Source organism: Cervus elaphus, chromosome 4 (genome assembly GCF_910594005.1).
Source record: "Cervus elaphus chromosome 4, mCerEla1.1, whole genome shotgun sequence".
Classification (NCBI taxonomy): domain Eukaryota; kingdom Metazoa; phylum Chordata; class Mammalia; order Artiodactyla; family Cervidae; genus Cervus; species Cervus elaphus.
In genome coordinates this window covers 10,896,871-10,916,762 of record NC_057818.1, presented here as the reverse complement: position 1 = coordinate 10,916,762, position 19,892 = coordinate 10,896,871, and the positions used below count along the sequence as shown (strand labels likewise).

Sequence of the window (19,892 nt, the reverse complement as noted above, 5' to 3'; positions counted from 1 at the left end):
CACTCCATGCATTATCTGGAAAGTGGGATAACACAATTGGACGTTTGTAATGATTAAATGTAGCCTAGTCCTTCCAATTCTAGACGGTCATCTCATCAACTGAAAGTTGCTGATGAATTTCCATCCAGAATTAAAGTACCCACATGTAATACATAAGACACCAATTGGCTATTGATCCTTCTGGATCAATGACATGAATTAAAATAAAATACTAAATGGACAGGCATGAGCTCAGCTCCCTGTTGTCAATAAGAGCACTCATATCTTTATTGTCTCCCTTCTGATCATGTTATATGTAAGCAGCAACCCATTGCAACACATGGAGACTTTTTAATCAGGTCGTAAAAGGCTTCCTCATTCTGCTCATTAAGCTAAAGAAAGGTTTGCTAGGGAAATGGTCTATTAGATTGTAATTTGCTTTCACATGCAAATTAAGGAATAATTAGTTTTGAATATCTAGAGATGTAGAATCTGGGTGTTTGACATATTTTCATATGTAGCCAACACCGAAAGTTCAAGTGTCTTTTCAGTAAAAAGAATGGCTTTTTGCAAGTTAAAAGAGCTTAAACAATATTCCATTCTGAATGTACACTATTTAGGCAAATATTACAGGTGGCATATATTTAGCTCACAATTCAGAACCAACTGTTTTCTTTAACTTGTTAATATTTTGAAAAGGCTGACAAAAGTCTGAATGTTACCACATTTTCCTTTTCTTTTGCAAAGGCAAGGTGTTCTTTAAAATATGGTTGAACCAATATTTAAATTATTTTAAATAATCAGAGATAAATACCTGTGCCTTCCATTATCTTAAAGTGGCACTTCCTCTTCTAATATTTTTTAAAATAAATAAGTCAAATCATTTCATCACTCCAACAGGGAGTCTAAGTAGGCTGAAATCATTTCTTACTTTTGTAAACTTACTTGGCCATCTCTTTAAAATTAGTGAAACAATTAAAGCTTATTACATCGTGCACTTAAAAGCTTAGGCTAGATCTTGTGCTCTGCTCTCACCCTCAAAAAAGGGGGCCATAAGGAAACTTTTGGAGGTGATGAATGTTTATTACCTTGTTCATGGTGATAGTTTCATGGGTATATGCCTATGCCCAAACTCATCAAATTAAGTATATCAACTATACTTCAGTAAAGCTGTTTAAAAAGAGAAAAAGGAGTGTAGTAAAAACAAACAACAAATAAACAAACTTAAAGGTCATGGAGGAAGAGAAGGAGAATTAAGTGTTGAGAAAGTGCTCTTTGTAAAACCCAGAGCAGACTCTGCAGGGTTAAATCTCTGTGTCTGGAGCAGAGCTCAAGAATCAAAGCCCCTCTCTTCCACAATAAGGAACATATTTCTATGGTTAGAATTCTTTTGTCCAGTGGGAGATGACACAGACCCTGTGGTATCACCAATGAGGGGAGCGAAAAAGAAATGGCATGGAAAGGCAACAGAGATAAAGAGATGGATGAACGGACAGGATATGGCCACTGAGCCAATCTGGAGGGCAGCAAAGAAGGAGGAGTAGGAGAAAGCTCCACATTGACCCTTGGTCTTCAGCCTGGGTGACTAAGTGAGTGGCCCTCGTGTGAAACAAAGTTAGTAAGTCAGAATTAGTTTGGTTCCTGACATGATGAGTTTGTACACCTTCAGGATACCCGGATACCCAAGCACAAAGGTGAAACTGTTCTAGAGTGTTCAGGAATGTATACAGAGATTAGGCATTAGCTCTTAAATGAAATTATGATAGGATACCTGAAAAAAATGCTAATGGGGAAGGCATAAAAACTTAGATGTTTTAAGTCACTGAGTTGTTGGGAAGAAGTAATGAAGGGAGGCAGAGAAAGAATATTCAGAGAGGAGGAAAAAGAGCCAATATTATGCTACATCCGAGAAGCAAGGGAAGAGTGGCCAGTAACTACAACACAATGAAGAGAGTGAGGAGGAAAAGAACTGAAAGAGGCCACTGGACCAGGCAGCATGGAGGTCTGGGATGACCATCCAGAGAGTCCTTTCCTTAAAGTGATATGGGGAGCGATCATATCAAATTGCTTAAAAGAATAAAGGGGCAAGAGAGTGAATGTGTCACAAAGAGGTAGAGATAGTGACTATGTAGCCTAATTTTTCTAAAAGCTTATTGATAGAAATTTTGAGAAAAATGACACTATTGGTAGAGGATCAAGGAAACAAGATTTGAAATGAAGTCAGTGAGCAAGTGGGGAGTAAGAGAAAAATATTATGACACAATGAACTTAAGCTCAGCAAATGATTAGTGGGTTCTTACTACATACCACACACCAGATATATTGCAGAACAAGACCTGGACTTCTACACATGGAACAGTGTGTTGCAATATTCTGTTAATTTAAACCATTAGCTCAAAGGAAAAAGAACTATAACTTGTTCACGGGTGTATGGCACCTACCATGGTGCTTGAGGCATGAGAGACCCTCAGCAAACTTTTACAGAATCATTGACTGACACAGTCCCAACCTTTAAGAGGTTCTTCCCTATCTTCATTTGTCTTTCTTGTCTAAACTCAGGCACTGTTTCTTCCAGGAAACTTTCTCTAATCTCCAAGGTGGAGTTAATCACCTGCCTCTATGTGCCCATTACACCCTGGGTGTTCTTCCATCTGTCTTTCAGTCTAAAGAGAGAAAAACAAGTCGACGAGTACTTTCACGGTTTTTAGCAGCCCCTAAGCAAAACCACAATGGGGCTTGTGGACTAGTTTAGATACTCAGGGGAATTAAATTCCTAAGCATTTCAGGTTTTTCATGAATAACTCCCACTGGCTCTCTTTACTTCTGCAGGTTTTCCAGGACTAGTCTGACCAGCAGGGCTGAATTCAATGAGCAGAGAAGCCTCTAAATCAGGCTAGGAAGCATATAATCTGTTTCTTTCTCGTGTTGTTAATCTCGTGTAAATAGCCAGCCACGTACACTGTAAGCAAAGCCCGTTAGACACCATTGGTTGGCTGGGCACTTGCGTTAAAAAATGCAACTTGCTAAACAGTTTACCCAGCAGATAACTCTCTTTGGCAGAACCATGCTGCTCAGCCAGGGAGGGAATTTGGTAACGTGCTTTATTGGGTGGCAACATTTTGGTATCAGCTTTCCCCAGATCACAGTGGGATAATGAAATTGGAATCCATTTATACCTTCCACTTCACCCCACATGGCTCATAGGCACCATGTCAAACCACATCATGCTGTAATAAATGTGCTAAAATCTACAAGCTTACTCCTCCTATTACAGACAGTGTTCTTTGTCAGATTTAAGATAAATTATGGAATACAATTTATTGATTTTGCCCACTCATGTATCCGTAGCAGAATCTCAAATCCAAGGCAATACCCCATGCCATGAAGATGCATAAGTAACTGCACTGTTGCATGCCAAGGTTAGCAGTACAACACTCTTGCTGGCTAGTCAAGGAATAGTACAGCCACTGCTGGGACAGACCGGGCCATGTGATGAATACTTATATGCCCTGTCTCCCACGACAGGTTCTATTCTGATGGAGGTCACTGAAGCATTGGTGATTATGTTGCATGTTGTTGACACACCTTGGAAAAAGATGATTCCAAGTTAAACTGAACGAAAGACCATCTACAAACAATAATCAATGGATTTGGAGACTTGAAGACTTGTCATCAAAGCTTTTGCTCACTCCCCTTTATTGTGCTCCTCTGAGATGACCTTAGGACATGAAGAATACATGAAGGCTCTAACATTAGGGACATTTAGCATTTGCCAAGTGTTCACCTGGCTCAAACCACCTTCATCTCTCAGTTAGATTTCTGAGTAGCCTACTTACTCATCTGGCTTTATCTCTTGCTCCCCAAGCCTCTGTGTGGTAACAATGTACCATCACATCCTACTTCAGTGGAGTACCCATTGCCCCAGCTCCTGGGAGCACAGTCAGCAAACATTCCTCAGCTGTCAGCCATTCAAGGGGTATCCACACTCCTTCAGGGACATTGTCACTGCCATTAAAAGACCTCCTTTCAATGACTGATCAACCCTGGAAAATACAGTCCTGGACATCTCAGACCAAATGGAGACAATTCTGAAACTGACAGGATTGGAGTTAATATATTGCGTGGCTATGTGAAGGGCTAAGGCTGTCACTGGACTGCATCATGACTCAACGCCTCTCTCCGCCCACTCCTGCCTCCTGCCCCTTCTTTCCACAGGAGCTGATCCCAAGGAGTCAGAAACATCCTACATGTTAAACGCCACCTCAGTTTTGCTTCCCCCAGCCTGTGACAGCTCATGGATCACAAACAGTCCGAATCATCCTGGTACCTCTAAGTGTGACTCTCCCCTACAGAGAACCCGCTCTCTCCTCCCACTGTCTTCAGAGGCTTTACAATGGCCCAGGAGACCCCCCAGGGTGTGTTCCACATCTACCCTAACTTCATCTCCTCCCACTCACCCCCTGATCGCACAGCTCCAGCCACACCAGCCTCTTCAAGCACATCAAGCACCTTCACATCATGAGACATTCATTTGCTGTTTGTCCCCCCTGCCTGGAACACTCTCCTCTTAACCAGAGGTAGATAATTTTCTGTAAAGGCCAAATTACAAATACATCAGTCTTTCTAGGCCACAAAAAAATCTCTGTTGCAACTACTGAACTCTGCCATTTTAGTACGAAAACAGCCACAGACAGTGCAAAAATGAATGAGCCTGTCTTTATTCCAATAGACTTTGTTTATGAAAACAGGTGATGGGCCGCCTTTGGCCTGGAGGCTGTGGTTGCTGACCTCTGCCCTCGTTAGTAACATGGCTGGCTCCCTCACCTTCTTCGGATCCTGATTCAAATGTTTCCTTCTCGGACCACACCTTTGTGATTTCAGCTCCCAACATTGCTCATTTCTCCTCCTTGCCTTATTTTCTTCACGGCACTCATTGGTATCTGGAATGCTAATTTTACTTATTGCCTCCTCCGTCTTTCCCTACTAAGAAGTAAGCTTAATTAAGGCTAAGATTTTGTCTGCTTTGAGGCACTTAACAGAGTGACTATCATAAAACAGCTGCTAAATAAATGTTTGCTGAATAATTGAATAAATGAATGAATGTTCAGGTAATTTAATATTCACTCCAGTTTTCATTTTGTGTATTTGTGTGTGTGTTTGTTCTCTTCATATTCTGTGAGGTTCCTTTGACCTTTTCTATCCCAGTAGAGAGAGGTGATTAAAAACACAAGCCCCTTTGTGAGACCTCCTGAGTTTTAAAACCCAGTTCAGTTACCTACTAGCTATGTGACCCTCTGCATATATATGACCTCACTATGCCTCCTTTTTCTCAGTTGTAAGATGGACATATAACATTGAACATATTATATGGTCATCATAATGAGACACACTCAACATAGAACCTTATGCTTACAAGAGCCTCACCTCCATCACTCTTGCTGGGGCCCTGAAATTTGAATTTAAATTCCGTATGAGAGTTCCCTCCAGGCTCCCAACAAGACTTTTCCTCCACAATAGGATTCCAGATTCCTAGCTCCTCAGACACCTGACACAGGTCTTCAAGAAACCAGAAACCCAAAGTAAGTGACAGATTCCTAGTGTGTCTGAGAATGAGTGCTGTTGGTCAGGATAAAAATAAGGATTTTAAAACTAGCACTTAGATGACTGAGGTCACTAGTGAACGGGTTGGAAAATGATCCTAGCTTTTGCCTGGGATGGGTTGGTGGCCGCTAACCATTCGTTTCTTGACCAGTGTTGAAGGGGGAGCAATCTTTTAAACAACCCCTGTTCCATTCCATTCATCTTCCTGCTTCAAATCATTTACAACAGCTTGAGAAATAGATTTGTCCTGGCTGGTATTTAAAGAGATAGTCAATAACAATATGAGAAATAATTACTATACCTGGAGAAAGTGGGCATTGATTTCAGCACTGACTGGGGCCTCAAAACTGAATTTCAAGCATGCTGCAGCAGAGTATTTGGCAATTTATTGCTTAACTTGCTGAATTTATACCTAACTTGAGTGGGAGGGAGTTGATGCTGAAACACTTAAATACAGAGCTCATTTTATTTTAAATGACAATCCAGCTCAGCGACAAATATATTGAGGGTCCACTACTTTCTAGAAAACATAGAAAGCAGGCGCTACTTGTGTTCGGATCCAAATACAGGTACGATGGGCCGTACCTGCCTGGGGACACCTGCATTCCTTTGGTGAAAGGAGATAATAAGCCACCACACAAGTTATCATGCAACTATAATGAAGGCAAGCATTGCAAGGAAAGATGCACATAATGGGGTGAACTCAGTTTGTCTTGGGGAAATCAGGGAACTCTTTTTTGAAGAAGTTACTTTTAAGCTGCAAGCCAAAGTACGAGTAGGAGTTAAATAGGCTAAGTGATGAAGAAAGAGCTGCTTCACGTCAAAGGACCCAGCAAAGCCAGAGGCTGAAAGAACCTGCACCCCTGGAGCAGTGCTCATAAAAGTTAACTGAGAAAAGATAGCTGGCCCTCTATAAAAACCCATGTGTACATATACACGCATATGTAAGTTTACTATAAATGTTACTGAAATCTGAGATAAGTAACACATAATTAACAATCATAAAACACACAGTATTTCTGTTGTAGATTCCACACATAGTCAGTTGAGTCTCAGAGAATGCTTTCGTTGATTTTTGCCAGATTTTTAAATCTGTACCCAACTTATGGTCACCACTGATGAACTAGTGTAGTTTCCATATCAGTGTTGATTGATTTTTTTCATTTAAGCTAAGCTAAGTAAGATGAATTGGTGCTTTTGAACTGTGGTGTTGGAGAAGACTCCTGAGAGTCCCTAGGACTGCAAGGAGATCCAACCAGTCCATCTTAAAGGAAATCAGTCCTGAATATTCATTGGAAGGACTGATGCTGAAGCTGACACTCCAATACTTTGGCCACCTGATGCGAAGAACTGACTCATTTGAAAAGACCCTGATGCTGGGAAAGACTGTAGGTGGGAGGAGAAGGGGACAACAGAGGATGAGATGGTTGGATGGCATCACCGACTCAGTGGACATGAGTTTGAGTAAACTCCAGGAGTTGGCGATGGACAGGGAGGCCTAGCATGCTGCAGTCCATGGGGTCGCAAAGAGTTGGACACAACTGAGCGACTGAACTGAACTGAACTGAAGTAAGATGAAGGGGAAACAATGAAGAAGTCAGAACTTCAGTCATTTGTCAATGATGTGAGCAGCTTCCTTGCTGAGTCATACAATACTTTTCAAGTATTGAAAGAATGTATCTTGTGGTTTGGGGAGGGATATGCAAAATACAATAGCTACCAGATGCAACACATTTTTAAAATTTAATTGGCAATATGAACATTTTTCCCATATTTTTTAAGTGTGGACTAGAAGTCAGCAAACCACAAACTTGCTGTCTTGGTAAATAAAGTTTTATTGAAACACAGTCATGCTCATTAGTTTATGTATTCTCTGTGACTGCTTTTTATGGCTGCAGAGTTGAGTAACTGTAACAGAGGGCTGATTGCCCACAAAACCTAAGATATTTATGATCTAGCCCTTTACAGAAAAAAAGTTTGCTGACTGCTATTCTAGATCATCAACAAACAATAAACTGTAGTGTTTGTCTATTCTTGTGGTGTAATTACACCCAGCATGGCTGATTTTAAGCTATCATCATGGGATGTCATGGAATGAAAGGTAGGGAATAGATGTGGAATAGTAACACGTCCTTATATAGATTTCATCAGATGGCTACAGCAGACCTAAATAACCTCAAAAGCATAGATAACAGTAAAATGTGACACAAATAATTAGAAAGTGATGTTTTGCACATTTATTGTTCTTGTTTTTAACATAACTTAGTCAATTTTAAGTTTAACATAATTTAATTTTAGTGATAGATATATTTAATAACCAACTCGCAAAATTTTTGAAACATCTAGCAGTTGACTCTCAGGCTGGTATGAGCTGGCTCCAGCACATCAGTGCCCTAAACCAATCGAAAGATAGACTGTGTCGCTGGGGGACAGAGATGGATGGGTGGAATGAGGCCAAATGGGTGAGCTAAGTAAGGTCTTGTAAGCCAGACTTAGGAGATTAGGGTTTATCTCATAAGAAATGGGATGCCATTGAAGGTTTATAGCTGGCAAGTAACTTGATCTCTCCCAGCTCTTATCACCTAATATTTTTAATCCCAGTAAATATTTTTGAAGGGATTCCTATGTGTCAAACACCATTTTAGGTCGTTTACAAATATTAATGCTTATAAGCCCCTGAGGGATGGTATTAACATTCCCTTCCAATTTTACAGAGGAACAGAGACAGAACAAGAATTAAGCAACTTTCTCCAAGGACTTGATTAATGAGTTGTGGAGCTGGGATATGTGGGGAAGATTCCAACTTTTCTCTCCTTCGGGGGAGTTTGACCCTGCAGAGGGACAGGACTCTCTCCATGTATGAGGGGGGTTCATGACACACAGGATGGACAGGTCTGCCCAAGTGCTGCAGATGTAGTTGGCAAAGATGGGCGGGGTCTGTTGTGAAGGAATGTGGTGAGCAGATTTCTGTAGGTTGAGGTCATCTGTCTTCTGAGAGGAAGACCTTAGAAACTGACCACAGGGGAACAGGCAGAACCTATCAGCTACCAATCACATGTGATTTTTGTCCCAGTAATTTAAATCCCTCTGGAATCCACTCTGACACTTTCTCGGATCTCTTATCCTTTCATAAATTATCTGAGCAAGGAGGGAAAGGAATGAATACATCAAGCTCTAACTGGGATGGATTGTTACCACTTAGATTTTAGGTAACTTCCCCAGAAGTCAAAGTTGATCTTTAGCTCTACGTGGAGCTAATGCACCTCTAAATCAAAATAGACCTGATTATTCTCAGAGAGAGAATGAGGAAGAACGGCTGCCAGGTACAAGCTGATGTAGCTGCTAAGTGCATCACAGACATTTATGATTTAAGCTGAAGTTTTACTTTTTAGGGAAAATGAAAATCAGCCAATCTTCTAATTTGGTGCATTAGGGAGGAAAGAATCACGTAATGGAGAGGATAAATGTGCATCTTGCAACTGCAACCTCTAACAATTGGCACACCTGACAGGGACGTCCCAAATGTAAACTCCACAGTGCGCCCCAAAAAGAGAACAGTGGGAAGAAAAATTTAGAAAGTAGTGACCACTGCTCTGTTGCTGTCATTTGATTTATCACACCTTTGTGATCACCTGCTTGTTTCATCACCACTCTCCACCACCCTTGCCCCCTTGCCAAAGGCCAGTTTCTGATAGCTATAGACAAATGCTGAAGGATGAAGAGGTGGGGGGGAAGGGATCCTTGGAGCATCATTACAAAGAAAACAGAAGTAGTTTTATAGCAACTGAAGATTTCTCCCTTGTTAGTCAAAAATAGGTCCCCACTGCTTTGTGTAAGTAAGTCTTGTTCTAACTCTGGCCTTGAACAAATGACTTTGCATCCTCATGCCTCAGTCTTTTCATCTGGGAAATGGGGATGCTAATACTACCTCCCCCACCATGTGGTTGGAAGAAGTCAGTGAGATGATAAATGTGAAATGATTACATCAACAGTTAATATTTCTCAGGGTTGTGCTATGTACCAGGCACCATTTTAAGCATTTCACCTCTGCTAACTCTTAATCTTCCCTCTAACTTACAGGGTGCTATTACTGTTATTCCTATTTTGCAGATGTGGAAATTGAGGCACAGAGCAGTTAGGAACATGCCCAAAGTCAGACAGAAAATAATGGAAGGAGTGGGTCTTACATGATGCAGACTATAATCCAGGGGCTTGCTGAGATTCAGTTTTGTAAGGCTTGCAAGGAAAGAATGGTTTTTACATTTGAAACTGGTTTTTAAAAAAAAGAAAAGTAACAGTTTGTGGCCCATGAAAATTATATGCAATTCAAATTTCAATGTTAACAAATAAAGTTTTATTGGAACACAGCATATCTGTTCATTTATATATTGCCTTTTGCTGCTTTCACCCTGAAGCAGCAGAAATGAGTAGCTTAAACAGTCCACAAAAACTATTCACAGAAAAACCTGCTGATCCCTGCTCTTAGCCACTATACGATGTAGCCAACCAGTCTACTTGACCCCTAGGTGTTGAGGGACCCAAGACTGAATTAGCTATGTCCCACTTTCTATTTGTGTGTAACTTACTAAGGGGTTCCCAGGTGGCTCTGCAGTAAAGAACCAGCCTGCCAAGGCAGGAGACAAGGGTTCAATCCCAGAGTCGGGAAGTTCCCTGGAGTAGGAAATGGAAACCTGCTCCAGTATTCTTGCCTAGAAAATTCCATGGACAGAGGAATCTGAAGGGCTACAGTCCATGGGGTCACAAAGAGCCGGACACAACTGAGCAAGCACATGTAAGTTACTGAGCACCTGTGTGTGGGCCCATGCATTCACCAACGCACTTCTGGACATCTTTCCAATAAGCAAAACTAACATCTCAGGCACACTGAAAACATCCCGAGATTAAGGAAATCTCACCCAGGTTCCCAGCAGAGCTGAGCCCGTCTCACATCTGGCCATTTGACTGATACGGCCACTCTCTGTGCCTCTAAGTTCTCACACTTTCCCCTGAGAGCCTCAATAATTCTCTTATCTCAGTCAAGAAAAGCACTGCCACACATCCTCAGAGCTTATTAAGTCTGAGCACAGAAAGGCAACTAGACAACTGCAATAATTATCCGGGTAATGAGTTAAAAATCACTCTTGCCTAAAATAACCTGGTAATGAGTGAGTCCTGCTATCATATGCATTACAGAGGAGCATTTCTCAGAGAACCAACCAGAATGGAGATTGTGCCGAAATTAGTTTAGAAATCAGGAATGCACTGCGGGGCACTGAACACAATTATCCAAAGTGAAACAGAGGTAAAGTACATAAGGGATACCCACAGAGTAAAGTTGAAGGGACCTCTTAATTTTAAAGTGAGAATGGCTAGCATTCACTAAAAGATTACCCTGTGCCGGGAACTAGGCTAACAGCCTTTGTGGATCACTTCACCATTCTTTAAAATTCCCCTGTGAGATGGTTACTATTTTCAGTCCCATTATGCAGATGAAAAAACCTGAGGCTCTGAGAAGGTGAATTACTTGCACAAGAGCACACAGCTAAGTGAAGGAGCTAGCCTGTGATTCCAGGCAGTTCTAGCTCCAGAGCATACAACTCCACACTTCCCCTAGAGAAGAAAAGTGGTCAAGACAGGTTCCATTTAAAGCCAGGTGGTGGCAGAGCTGGGACAATTCAGAACTTAAGAAACAACACCATAGACTGAGGTAAAGATACATAAGTACTATTTGTGAATAAGGAAAAGGAAGGAACATTTGTTCAACTGCCTCTAATTCCAAATTATCATAACCATCATCATCATCATGATCAAAGCTGATATTTATCAAGAACTTATCATATGTGAGGTCCCATTCAAAGTATGTTTCCTTAATGAACTCTTACAACCTCATCTCATTTAATTCTTAACATTACCCTTTCAGTACGACCTAGATTATCTCAATTTTATAGATGGGGAAACTGAGACACAGAGATGCGGTAACCTGTCCTAAGACCTCCCCCAGCTGAAAGACTGAGGACCTGAGATCAAACTGTCTGACTCCAGAATGCAGACTTTTAGTCTCTACTTCCCTCTGACAGCCCTCCCTTTGTAGACTAGAGCCCTATGTTTCCTGTCACCGTGGATTAGCAGGGTGCCTTCCAGTCTCTTGTAGGGCTCCTTGATTTTCTTAGCTATTTTTCTCAACACCTTTCCAACTGTATTAACTATTTACATGGCAGTCTTCTCCAACCACTCCAACTTCATGCAAAAACACATGCGTGCATGTGCACACACGCACACACACACACACACACACACAGTATGAACTTCTCCAAGTCAGTTACCCTGTATGAGTCCTTCATCAAACACAACACTTGACAGCATGCTGATAAAAGGTGGAGTGGGGAACAGTGCAGTGACTAAGAAACCAAGCTCTAGCATCACCCGCCTCCGCACTTACTATAGCTTTAGATAAGTGTCTTGGGACATCAGTTTCCTCATGTATTAAGTGATAATTATGGCACTTACCATAATGTAGGACTGTCATTTGAATTAAAAAGGACTACGCATGTCAATATCTTAGCAACCCTTGGCAAATGAGCATTTGAAAAGAAAAACATTATTAATAAAAACTATGTAGAAAGATTGGATGGGTGCATGGATGGCTGGATGGAAGGATGACTGAGTGGGTGAAATTCTAGTAAACAGAAAAGCTGGTTTAGAAACAGAAAGTGAGCTAGAAGGAAAAAAATACAAGTTTTGCCTATAATAAAAAGATTTTTCATCTGCACAATTGAAAAATCTCTCCAGCTGCAGGATCAGGCTGTGACCCACAGGTAAGCAAGGTGTTCATATCCAAAACCCGGTCCAGCAGATGACTCTGCTGGACATTCACCAAAGCTATTTCAAGATTATTGTCTCTAGCATTATTTGTGAATGCCTACAAGAATGGAGGGAGGAAGTGAGAAGAGATAAAATTCCAGGTAAGATTGAAAACCTCATCAAGGAAACAGCTGCACCTACTTTGCTTAATACTGTATCCCTAGCGTACAGTAGTATTTTATAACTCATTGATTAGTCAAGGTAGGCTAAACTCTAGTTACTAAAGCAAGAGAGAAATAAGCCCCCAAAATTTTGACAACTAACACCATGAAGATTTATCTGTCACTCCCATCACAATCTATGTGGCTCCTTTTATTTGGAGTGGGCAAAGGGGGCTGAGGACTCCCTGTCTTCACAGAAGCCTCCCCATGGAGATTCTCTGCCTCCAGCTGCTGGATAAGACAAAAGAGCAAATATTCATGGAAGCCTACACAGGAGGTTCTGCAGAAGTAAGTCTTCCCCTCACATAAGCCTGCAGTCCACTGGGCAGAACCCAGCCTAAGGAAGACTGGGAAAGGTACCCTAGCTGGGTGTCCTGGAGAAAGAAGAAAGTGATTTGGTGAATAACTAGACAGTCTACCACAGAGTTTACAAAATACGTGTTAAATGGAAAAATATTATAAATACATGTTAAATGGAAAGTGAATATCTATTAGAAGCAAAGAAATGGTAGTCCACGACGGATGATAACAGTGACATGGAGGAGCCAAACCTCTCCCTGCAAACACACACTTCACTGCCGTCACTACCCGGCTGGGACTCAGGATGCCCTAGTGCTTCCTGTGGGTACCTTCTCACATGGAGCCCCTCCTTCTGGACAGCCCCAGCTGTCCTGGTCCTGGTCCACCTGCTCTACATTGACACTGGCACTGGTGGCTGCTGCAGCCACGACTCCCAGATCTGGGGTCAGACTAACCCAGTGTTCCCCTGGAGGCTCAGATGGTAAAAAAGAAAAAAGTACTCCCTGCAACACAGGAGACCCGGCTTCAATCCCTGGGTCTGGAAGATCCCCGAGAGAAGGGAATGGCTACCTACTCCAGTATTCTTGCCTGGAAAATTCCAAGGACAGAGGAGCCTGGCAGGCTACAGTACATGGGGTTGCAAGAGAGTCAGACACGACTTAGCAACTGACACTCACAACCCAATGCTACTACTGAGAGTCGACTTTGGGCATCTCAAGTCCTCAACCAGGGGAAGGAAAAACCCAGGTTTAATTTCCAGCCAAGGTGCCAGAAACAGTTTATTGACTTTAAAACAAAAAATGAGAAGAAACATGTGCCAAGCCCCAGGTGTCCTTTGAATAAGCAATTGGAGCTTTATGGTACTGGAGGAGCTACCAAATCAGGACACTCACCACAGGCAGGCTCACATTAAGGATGCTTCTGTATGCATCTGCATCCCTGATACCCACAAGCATCTGGAGGGCAGGGACTGAATTATTCATCTCTGACACCTTCACAGGAGGGCTGAACAGAGCCCTGTTCTTGACTGCAGGGGCTGATTGTAGACATATGTCCTTCTGGTCTACCCACCATCTCTCAGCTTCATGTAGCAGCACCAAGTTTGCCTTTGGGAAACCACCTCACTCTCCACATTTAATCTATAAAATTAAGAGTGACCCTATTTCCAGCTCCAGAGCTGGTAATGTGACCTTGACCTGGTCAATCTCAGCAGTCTACCTGGCACTGTGCCTGGATTGGGGATGTTCACAGGACTCAAGCTAGGTGGATCACGGCCAGTCCTCGGCAAGGATGGTTGGAAAACAACAACTCTCTTTCCACAGGGTTGTGAAACCATGAGGTTACAAATCTGGGCCTGCCAGCACCATTTGGTACCTCATGAGAAGAGCCTGCCTAAGATTGAAGTCACTAGAGAAGAAAACAGCGTCAATAGACAGAGAGAAATGAATTCAATTTGATAATAGTCAAGCCCCAAATTCAGTTGCTCTGAAGCTCAATTTCCTGGACTTTTTCAGTTAAGTGAACTATACATCTCATTTTTTGAGTTAGGTATTAACCCTTTAAAATCGAGAGGATCCTAACAAAAATAGGCTTTAAACTCCTATAGAATCAAATGGCAACCACATTTGGAATGTGTTTCTTCTACAATTGCTCTGTTGGGTTTCCATCCAAACCAGGAAGCCTCCCTTGACTCCGTGACCCTGCTCCTGGTGAGCCCAGTTACAGCGTGGTCCGTCTGAGGATGGGGTGGTAGAAGAGGGTGGGGCTACAGACTGTGAACACATGGCACGCCCCCTACATTTTATGAAAGCACATCGTGTTGCATGGGTGTCCTTCCATCTCCACAGCCATCAGCTTACTTTAGTCTGTCACCTCCCACCTGAGCTACATTCACAGCTTCTGGGTGACTCTCCCCGCTGCAAACTTGTTCTCTCCACTCTATCATAGTCACAGGAGTGACCCTAAAGCTTAGCTCATTGAATGTCCCCGCTTACAGTTAACCAACTGCTTCCATTGAATCAGAGTAAATTTGGACCTTTTTACCCCAACACTCAAAGACCAGAAGGATCTAGCCCCTGTCTATCCATCAAACTGCATTTCTGGCCACTCTCTGGCCACTCTCTCCATCATGCACATGGTTTACCTTTTAGGCCTTCAAACCTCTCAATCTATTTGTCGACTACTGGCCTTTGACCTTGCTGGGACTGCCCCTTGGGGTGCCCTTCTCCCAGCCTACGTGACCAACCTCAGAGGTGTTGCTCCTCTGTTCTAGCCTCTCTGGATGAATCACTAGTTCCATGACCTTCCATGTGCCACGCTCCATGCTGTGCCTTCTGTTCTTCCCTCTTAGCTGCCTGGGAATCTCCCAGCCTCCCTGTGCCCCAGTCACCCTACATATAGGTGGCTTTCCAGCTGGTCTCCACTGACAACCTGGTAGGACTGATATTCTCTCATCTTCATTCCTTCAGCTCACTGTGTGTGTAAATATGAAACCATGGCATGTGGTAATACAGTCATTTGTTTATAGCTCTGAAGCCTCTACCAGACCACAAGTTTATCAAGGGCTGGGGCAATCTCTTATTCTTTTTGGTAGAACCTGGGTTTTAAATATCACCAACAATGTTGTAAGTACTCAGTGAATGTGTGTTAAATGAAAGGAAGGAATGACTGTTTGCTGAGTAAATTAACCAAGTGCTCTTGGAGAGAGTTACCTAGCATCCATGGCTGCAATTTCATTATCTATAAAATGAATGTTTGTGCCAATAGTTCTCGATCATGGCTGCATCCCAGAGCAATGCATGAAGTGAAGTGTTAGTCGCTGTCACGTCCGACTCTTTGTGACCGCATGGACTGTAACCCTCCAGGGTCCCTTGTCCATGGGAGTCTCCAGGCAAGAATACTGGAGTGAGCTGCCATTCCCTTCTCCAGGGGATCTTCCCAATCCAGGGATCGAACCTGGGTCTCACACATTGGCAGGCAGATTCTTTACCACTGTACCACCTGGGAGGTCCACGGGTAAAGATCTCAAAAATTCAGGTTCTTGATCCTACCTCCAGGAAATCTCATTCATTTATTCATTCATTTGTCTGGTGTATATTATTGAGGAATAACAACTCACCAGACCTTGCTACAGGCATAGGAGACCCAGTTGTGAATGAGCCAGGCCAGCGTCTTGCCCTCATGGAACTTCTATTGCTCATATTATTAACAGATCATATTTATTGAGGCCGTGTGACACTCCAGCATTGAAGTAATGGCTTTGAATACATTAACCTATGGAGTTTCTACCTCAGCCCTCGGAGACAGGACTCTTGTTTATCCCTGAGGAACAGAGAGCTTCACTTGACAGATTCAGGCCTAGACCCCACTCTGTGCCTTATCACTGCATTCACTCCTCAGGTAGCCTGTGACCTAGGTGTCATTACCCCATTTCATAGATGAGGAAACAGAGAGGCTCCGGGACACACCCAAAGCCATGCAGGAGTCAGTGGTAGATAGAGCCAGAGCTTGAACCGGGACTGCCTGACTCCAAGGAAAACGCAAACTTTTAATTCCCAACCTTTAAGCCTTCAGCAACAGTACAGATCTCTCGATACTGTCCATTCCAGAAAAGCTCAGACAAAATTACATTATAGGCTGATGGCAGTCATTCAAGAGCGCCCTGCTCATGGAGACCTCTAAGAGTGAGTGCCACGGCTTAATCTTTCCATCTTATCAGAATCAAACTGAAATCTCCTCAGCAACACAATAGCAAAAGCCTTCACACAGGATTTCACACATTGCAAACAGCTTTCCTATGAAATATCTGATTTCACTCTTCACAGTCACCTGGTGAAAGAGATACTGACCTTGGCATGAACGATATTCAAAATATTTACGACCTGTTACATCAAGGGCGCCAACTGATTTGAACTGACCCTGGCCTTGTGCACCCAATGTGGACATAGCAGGGCTTTTGTGGCGGCACGGCAGAGACTGGAGGGATGTGCCAACAAGCAAAAGAGTGCCACCAATTGCTGGCAACACAGGAAGCTAGGAGAGAAGCATGGACAGGTTCTCCTCTAGAGTCTTCAGGATCATGTCCTTGCCATATAGGAATCCCCCTCTTTTCAAAAGTTTGTTTCATCAGGGCTGGTGCACTGGGAAGACCCAGAGGGATGGGATGGAGAGGGAGCTGGGAGAGGGGATCGGGATGGGGAACACATGTAAATCCATGGTTGATTCATGTCAATGTATGGCAAAAAATCACTACAATATTGTAAAGTAATTAGCCTCCAACTAATAAAAATTAATGGAAAAAAAAACAACAGAGTGCAGAGCACAGAAGATCAACCAGAAAACACACACACACAAAACAAAAGTTCGTTTCACACTTCTCTTTCATGAAAAAGCTACATTGGCACCTGTCTTCTCCAATGTAAAGAAATTTGAAGAGGGTTTTCACTTTCACGAAAAAAAACAGGAAAATCGAAAATAGCATTGAGGCTTTATGTTGTGGTGAGGGGTGATAGAGGCAGCGCACCCCAACAGCAAGACTGGCGCCGCCAAGCTCCTTCCCAGAGAACCACGCTCAGCTTCTCAGCATGAGCCGCCATAGCTTTGAACTGGGCTTGATCTCAATTTATCTTGTGTGTTTTTGTGCAAGATGTGCCCTAAGGTAATTCCTTCCTTGCTGTATGCCATTTCAGCTCAGGAATGGTTTCCCAGGAACACTCTACTTTCGGATAGCAGGGGAAACCTGTACGTTGATTTCAGATGCCGTTGCCATCAGAACCGTGAGAGTAAAATGAGTTTCTGCTGATTTAAGCCACCAAGTTCGTTCCAGCAGCCCCAGCATGCTCATAAGGAGTCCCAAACCCTTCCTGCCATGTCTAGCTCCAAAGTCACCAAAAGGTCTGGCTTCAGGCAGCACGGGGAACTGAGAACCCTCCCTAGGTCCACTCCGGCAGTACCACAGCCACCGTCTCTCGATTATTAATTGTTATTAACTTGCTCAATTAATGTCCGGCTAATGATCTTTCTGGAGCACTTTAAGACCAGGATATGGCTTTTCTAAAGATGTCATGAGTGCTGTGAGTAGCTCTTCACAATGCAGAAGGCACTCCAGTTCTGAAACTCATAGGCTGAAGGGCAATTGCGGGCGCAAATGAGTCGCATGGCCATAATCAGCACACTTCTTACAGCAAAGTCAGGCTGTCTTTCTGTGGGGAGACTGAGAGGCTGGCTCCCCGCTCTGGCTTCTGCTTGCACATTATTAACGTGTAATGAAGAGCAGGTTCTGCTTTATTGATCTCAGACCAGAGCTACATGCGATGCTGCCTAAGAAAAGCCCCAAAGGATTTTATTTGATTTTTGCACACAACAATGAGCTCCCTCACCAAATTAACTGCTGGACTGATGGGGGTTTCACCTTGAGATTGTTGACATGGCAGCAAAACAGGAACGTCTATATTTGCTCACACTTGCTCAGATATACATCCCTGCTGTTTGCACCCTGTCAAAAGAGGCCCTGGGAAATATCAGGCCACACTGAGGAAGAGGGAAATGCAGCCCAGAAGAGATTAGGACCACGAGAGGACACATGTACAGCACGAAGTGGCGATGACAGGGGTCTGTCTTTGTAAAATGACAGCTTACCATCTCAGGCAGCCCCACCCCCTTTCTTCTCTTCTGCTCTCAGAACATTCTTTGTTAGAAAATTCCCAACCTAAGAACCCCAGAAGTGTCCTTTCTCGCTTGGTCATGTCATAATTCTACCGGAGGCCTTTTACGGAATGTTTGGTGACAGGAAAGCCGTGTACTGGCTGCTACATGATGCTGAAAACTCAAGAGCCAGCCTCTCCCCAGCCTGTGAGTGGCTCAGTTTTTTGGCTCAGCCTGAAGTCAGATAAGGAAATGGCCTTCCAGAAAAGGTCAGATAAGATCACAAGACGCAGAGCAGCAGGCCTGCCTGGCATAGTCTGCACAAACTGTCAGACAGGGCCTGGCTTCCTTAAGTGCCCCAGAGGCTTGGGGTTCAACCTTGCTGATCATCTTTCTCTCCAGCCAACCCCTGCTGTGTCCATGCACTGAAATCGCACACATGAAACCCATTTAGGAAAGAATTCCCTCCTGCGTTCAGGCATGTCCTTTGGCTCCTGCCTTTAGGAGAACTGGTTCTTCCAAACCTTGGAAGAACATCTTATGACATAGCAAAACTGACAGCGCATCCAGAGTCCATTTGTCAAGAGGAAGGTGATGAGAATCCTCCACGTGACCCTTACAGAGAAAAAGAGAGAGACTCAGATCCAAGTTGGGGCTAAGACGGTCCCAGGTTCTAATGGATTCCTCTCTACTAATTGCCTGTGTAGCATGTCTGTTAAATTGAGATAAGGCTTAAATGGGGCCCAAAGAAGATTCAGGAGGGAGTCACAAAAATGATTAAAAGGTTGTAAAATTAGGGCTTATGGATGGAGGATTTGGGGCTTATTTATCCAGAAAAGAGAAAGCTGAGGAGGGACATATAAAGATGTCATACTAGATTAATTATGTAAATAAGCAGACACCCAGTTGGCCTGGAACTCAACCATTTGGCAGGGAGAGTGGGTATTGAAGCGGGAGTTACTAGTAGTTTTCAAAATCATAAGTTGCCTGCACAGATTTCTGAGGGGTTGGTTGTTGCTGGGTAATATAAGTTATGGATATTCCAGGTTCATTTTAAAGAGCTGAGACACCACCCACTAAAAACTGTCTCCAGCTAAGCGAGTGATGAAGGCAGGATTTTTTGGTTCATCACCACAAGCGGAGACCTTGCAGGGGTTCCTTGCATGATGACAGACTCCAGGACTCAGGCCTTCTTCAATTCCCCACCCAGGGTCAGGAGTTGGGAGGGGCAGTTGGAGGAGACAGGGTTCTGCCATCCAGATAGGAAGATGCTGGAAAGAAGATCCCCTCAGGATGATGAGCTGAGCTTGGACAGGGGCAGGAGAGGTGTCCCCTCACTCAGAAGAG

The 19,892-nt window shown here is 43.3% G+C and overlaps 1 protein-coding gene across 2 annotated transcripts in view; it reads right to left on the bottom strand.

Moving 5' to 3' along the window:
• Positions 1–19,892, bottom strand: part of CDH13 (cadherin 13) — a 981,031-nt gene that overhangs the window by 884,156 nt on the left and 76,983 nt on the right. The window contains exon 4 of one of the 2 annotated variants that reach the window (XM_043898157.1): positions 14,157–14,182. The exons of the other annotated variant lie outside the window; for it this stretch is intronic. Within the exon in view, the coding sequence (XP_043754092.1) occupies positions 14,157–14,182 (26 nt within the window). The remainder of the gene's footprint in view (positions 1–14,156; positions 14,183–19,892) is intronic. 2 annotated transcript variants of the gene reach the window in all.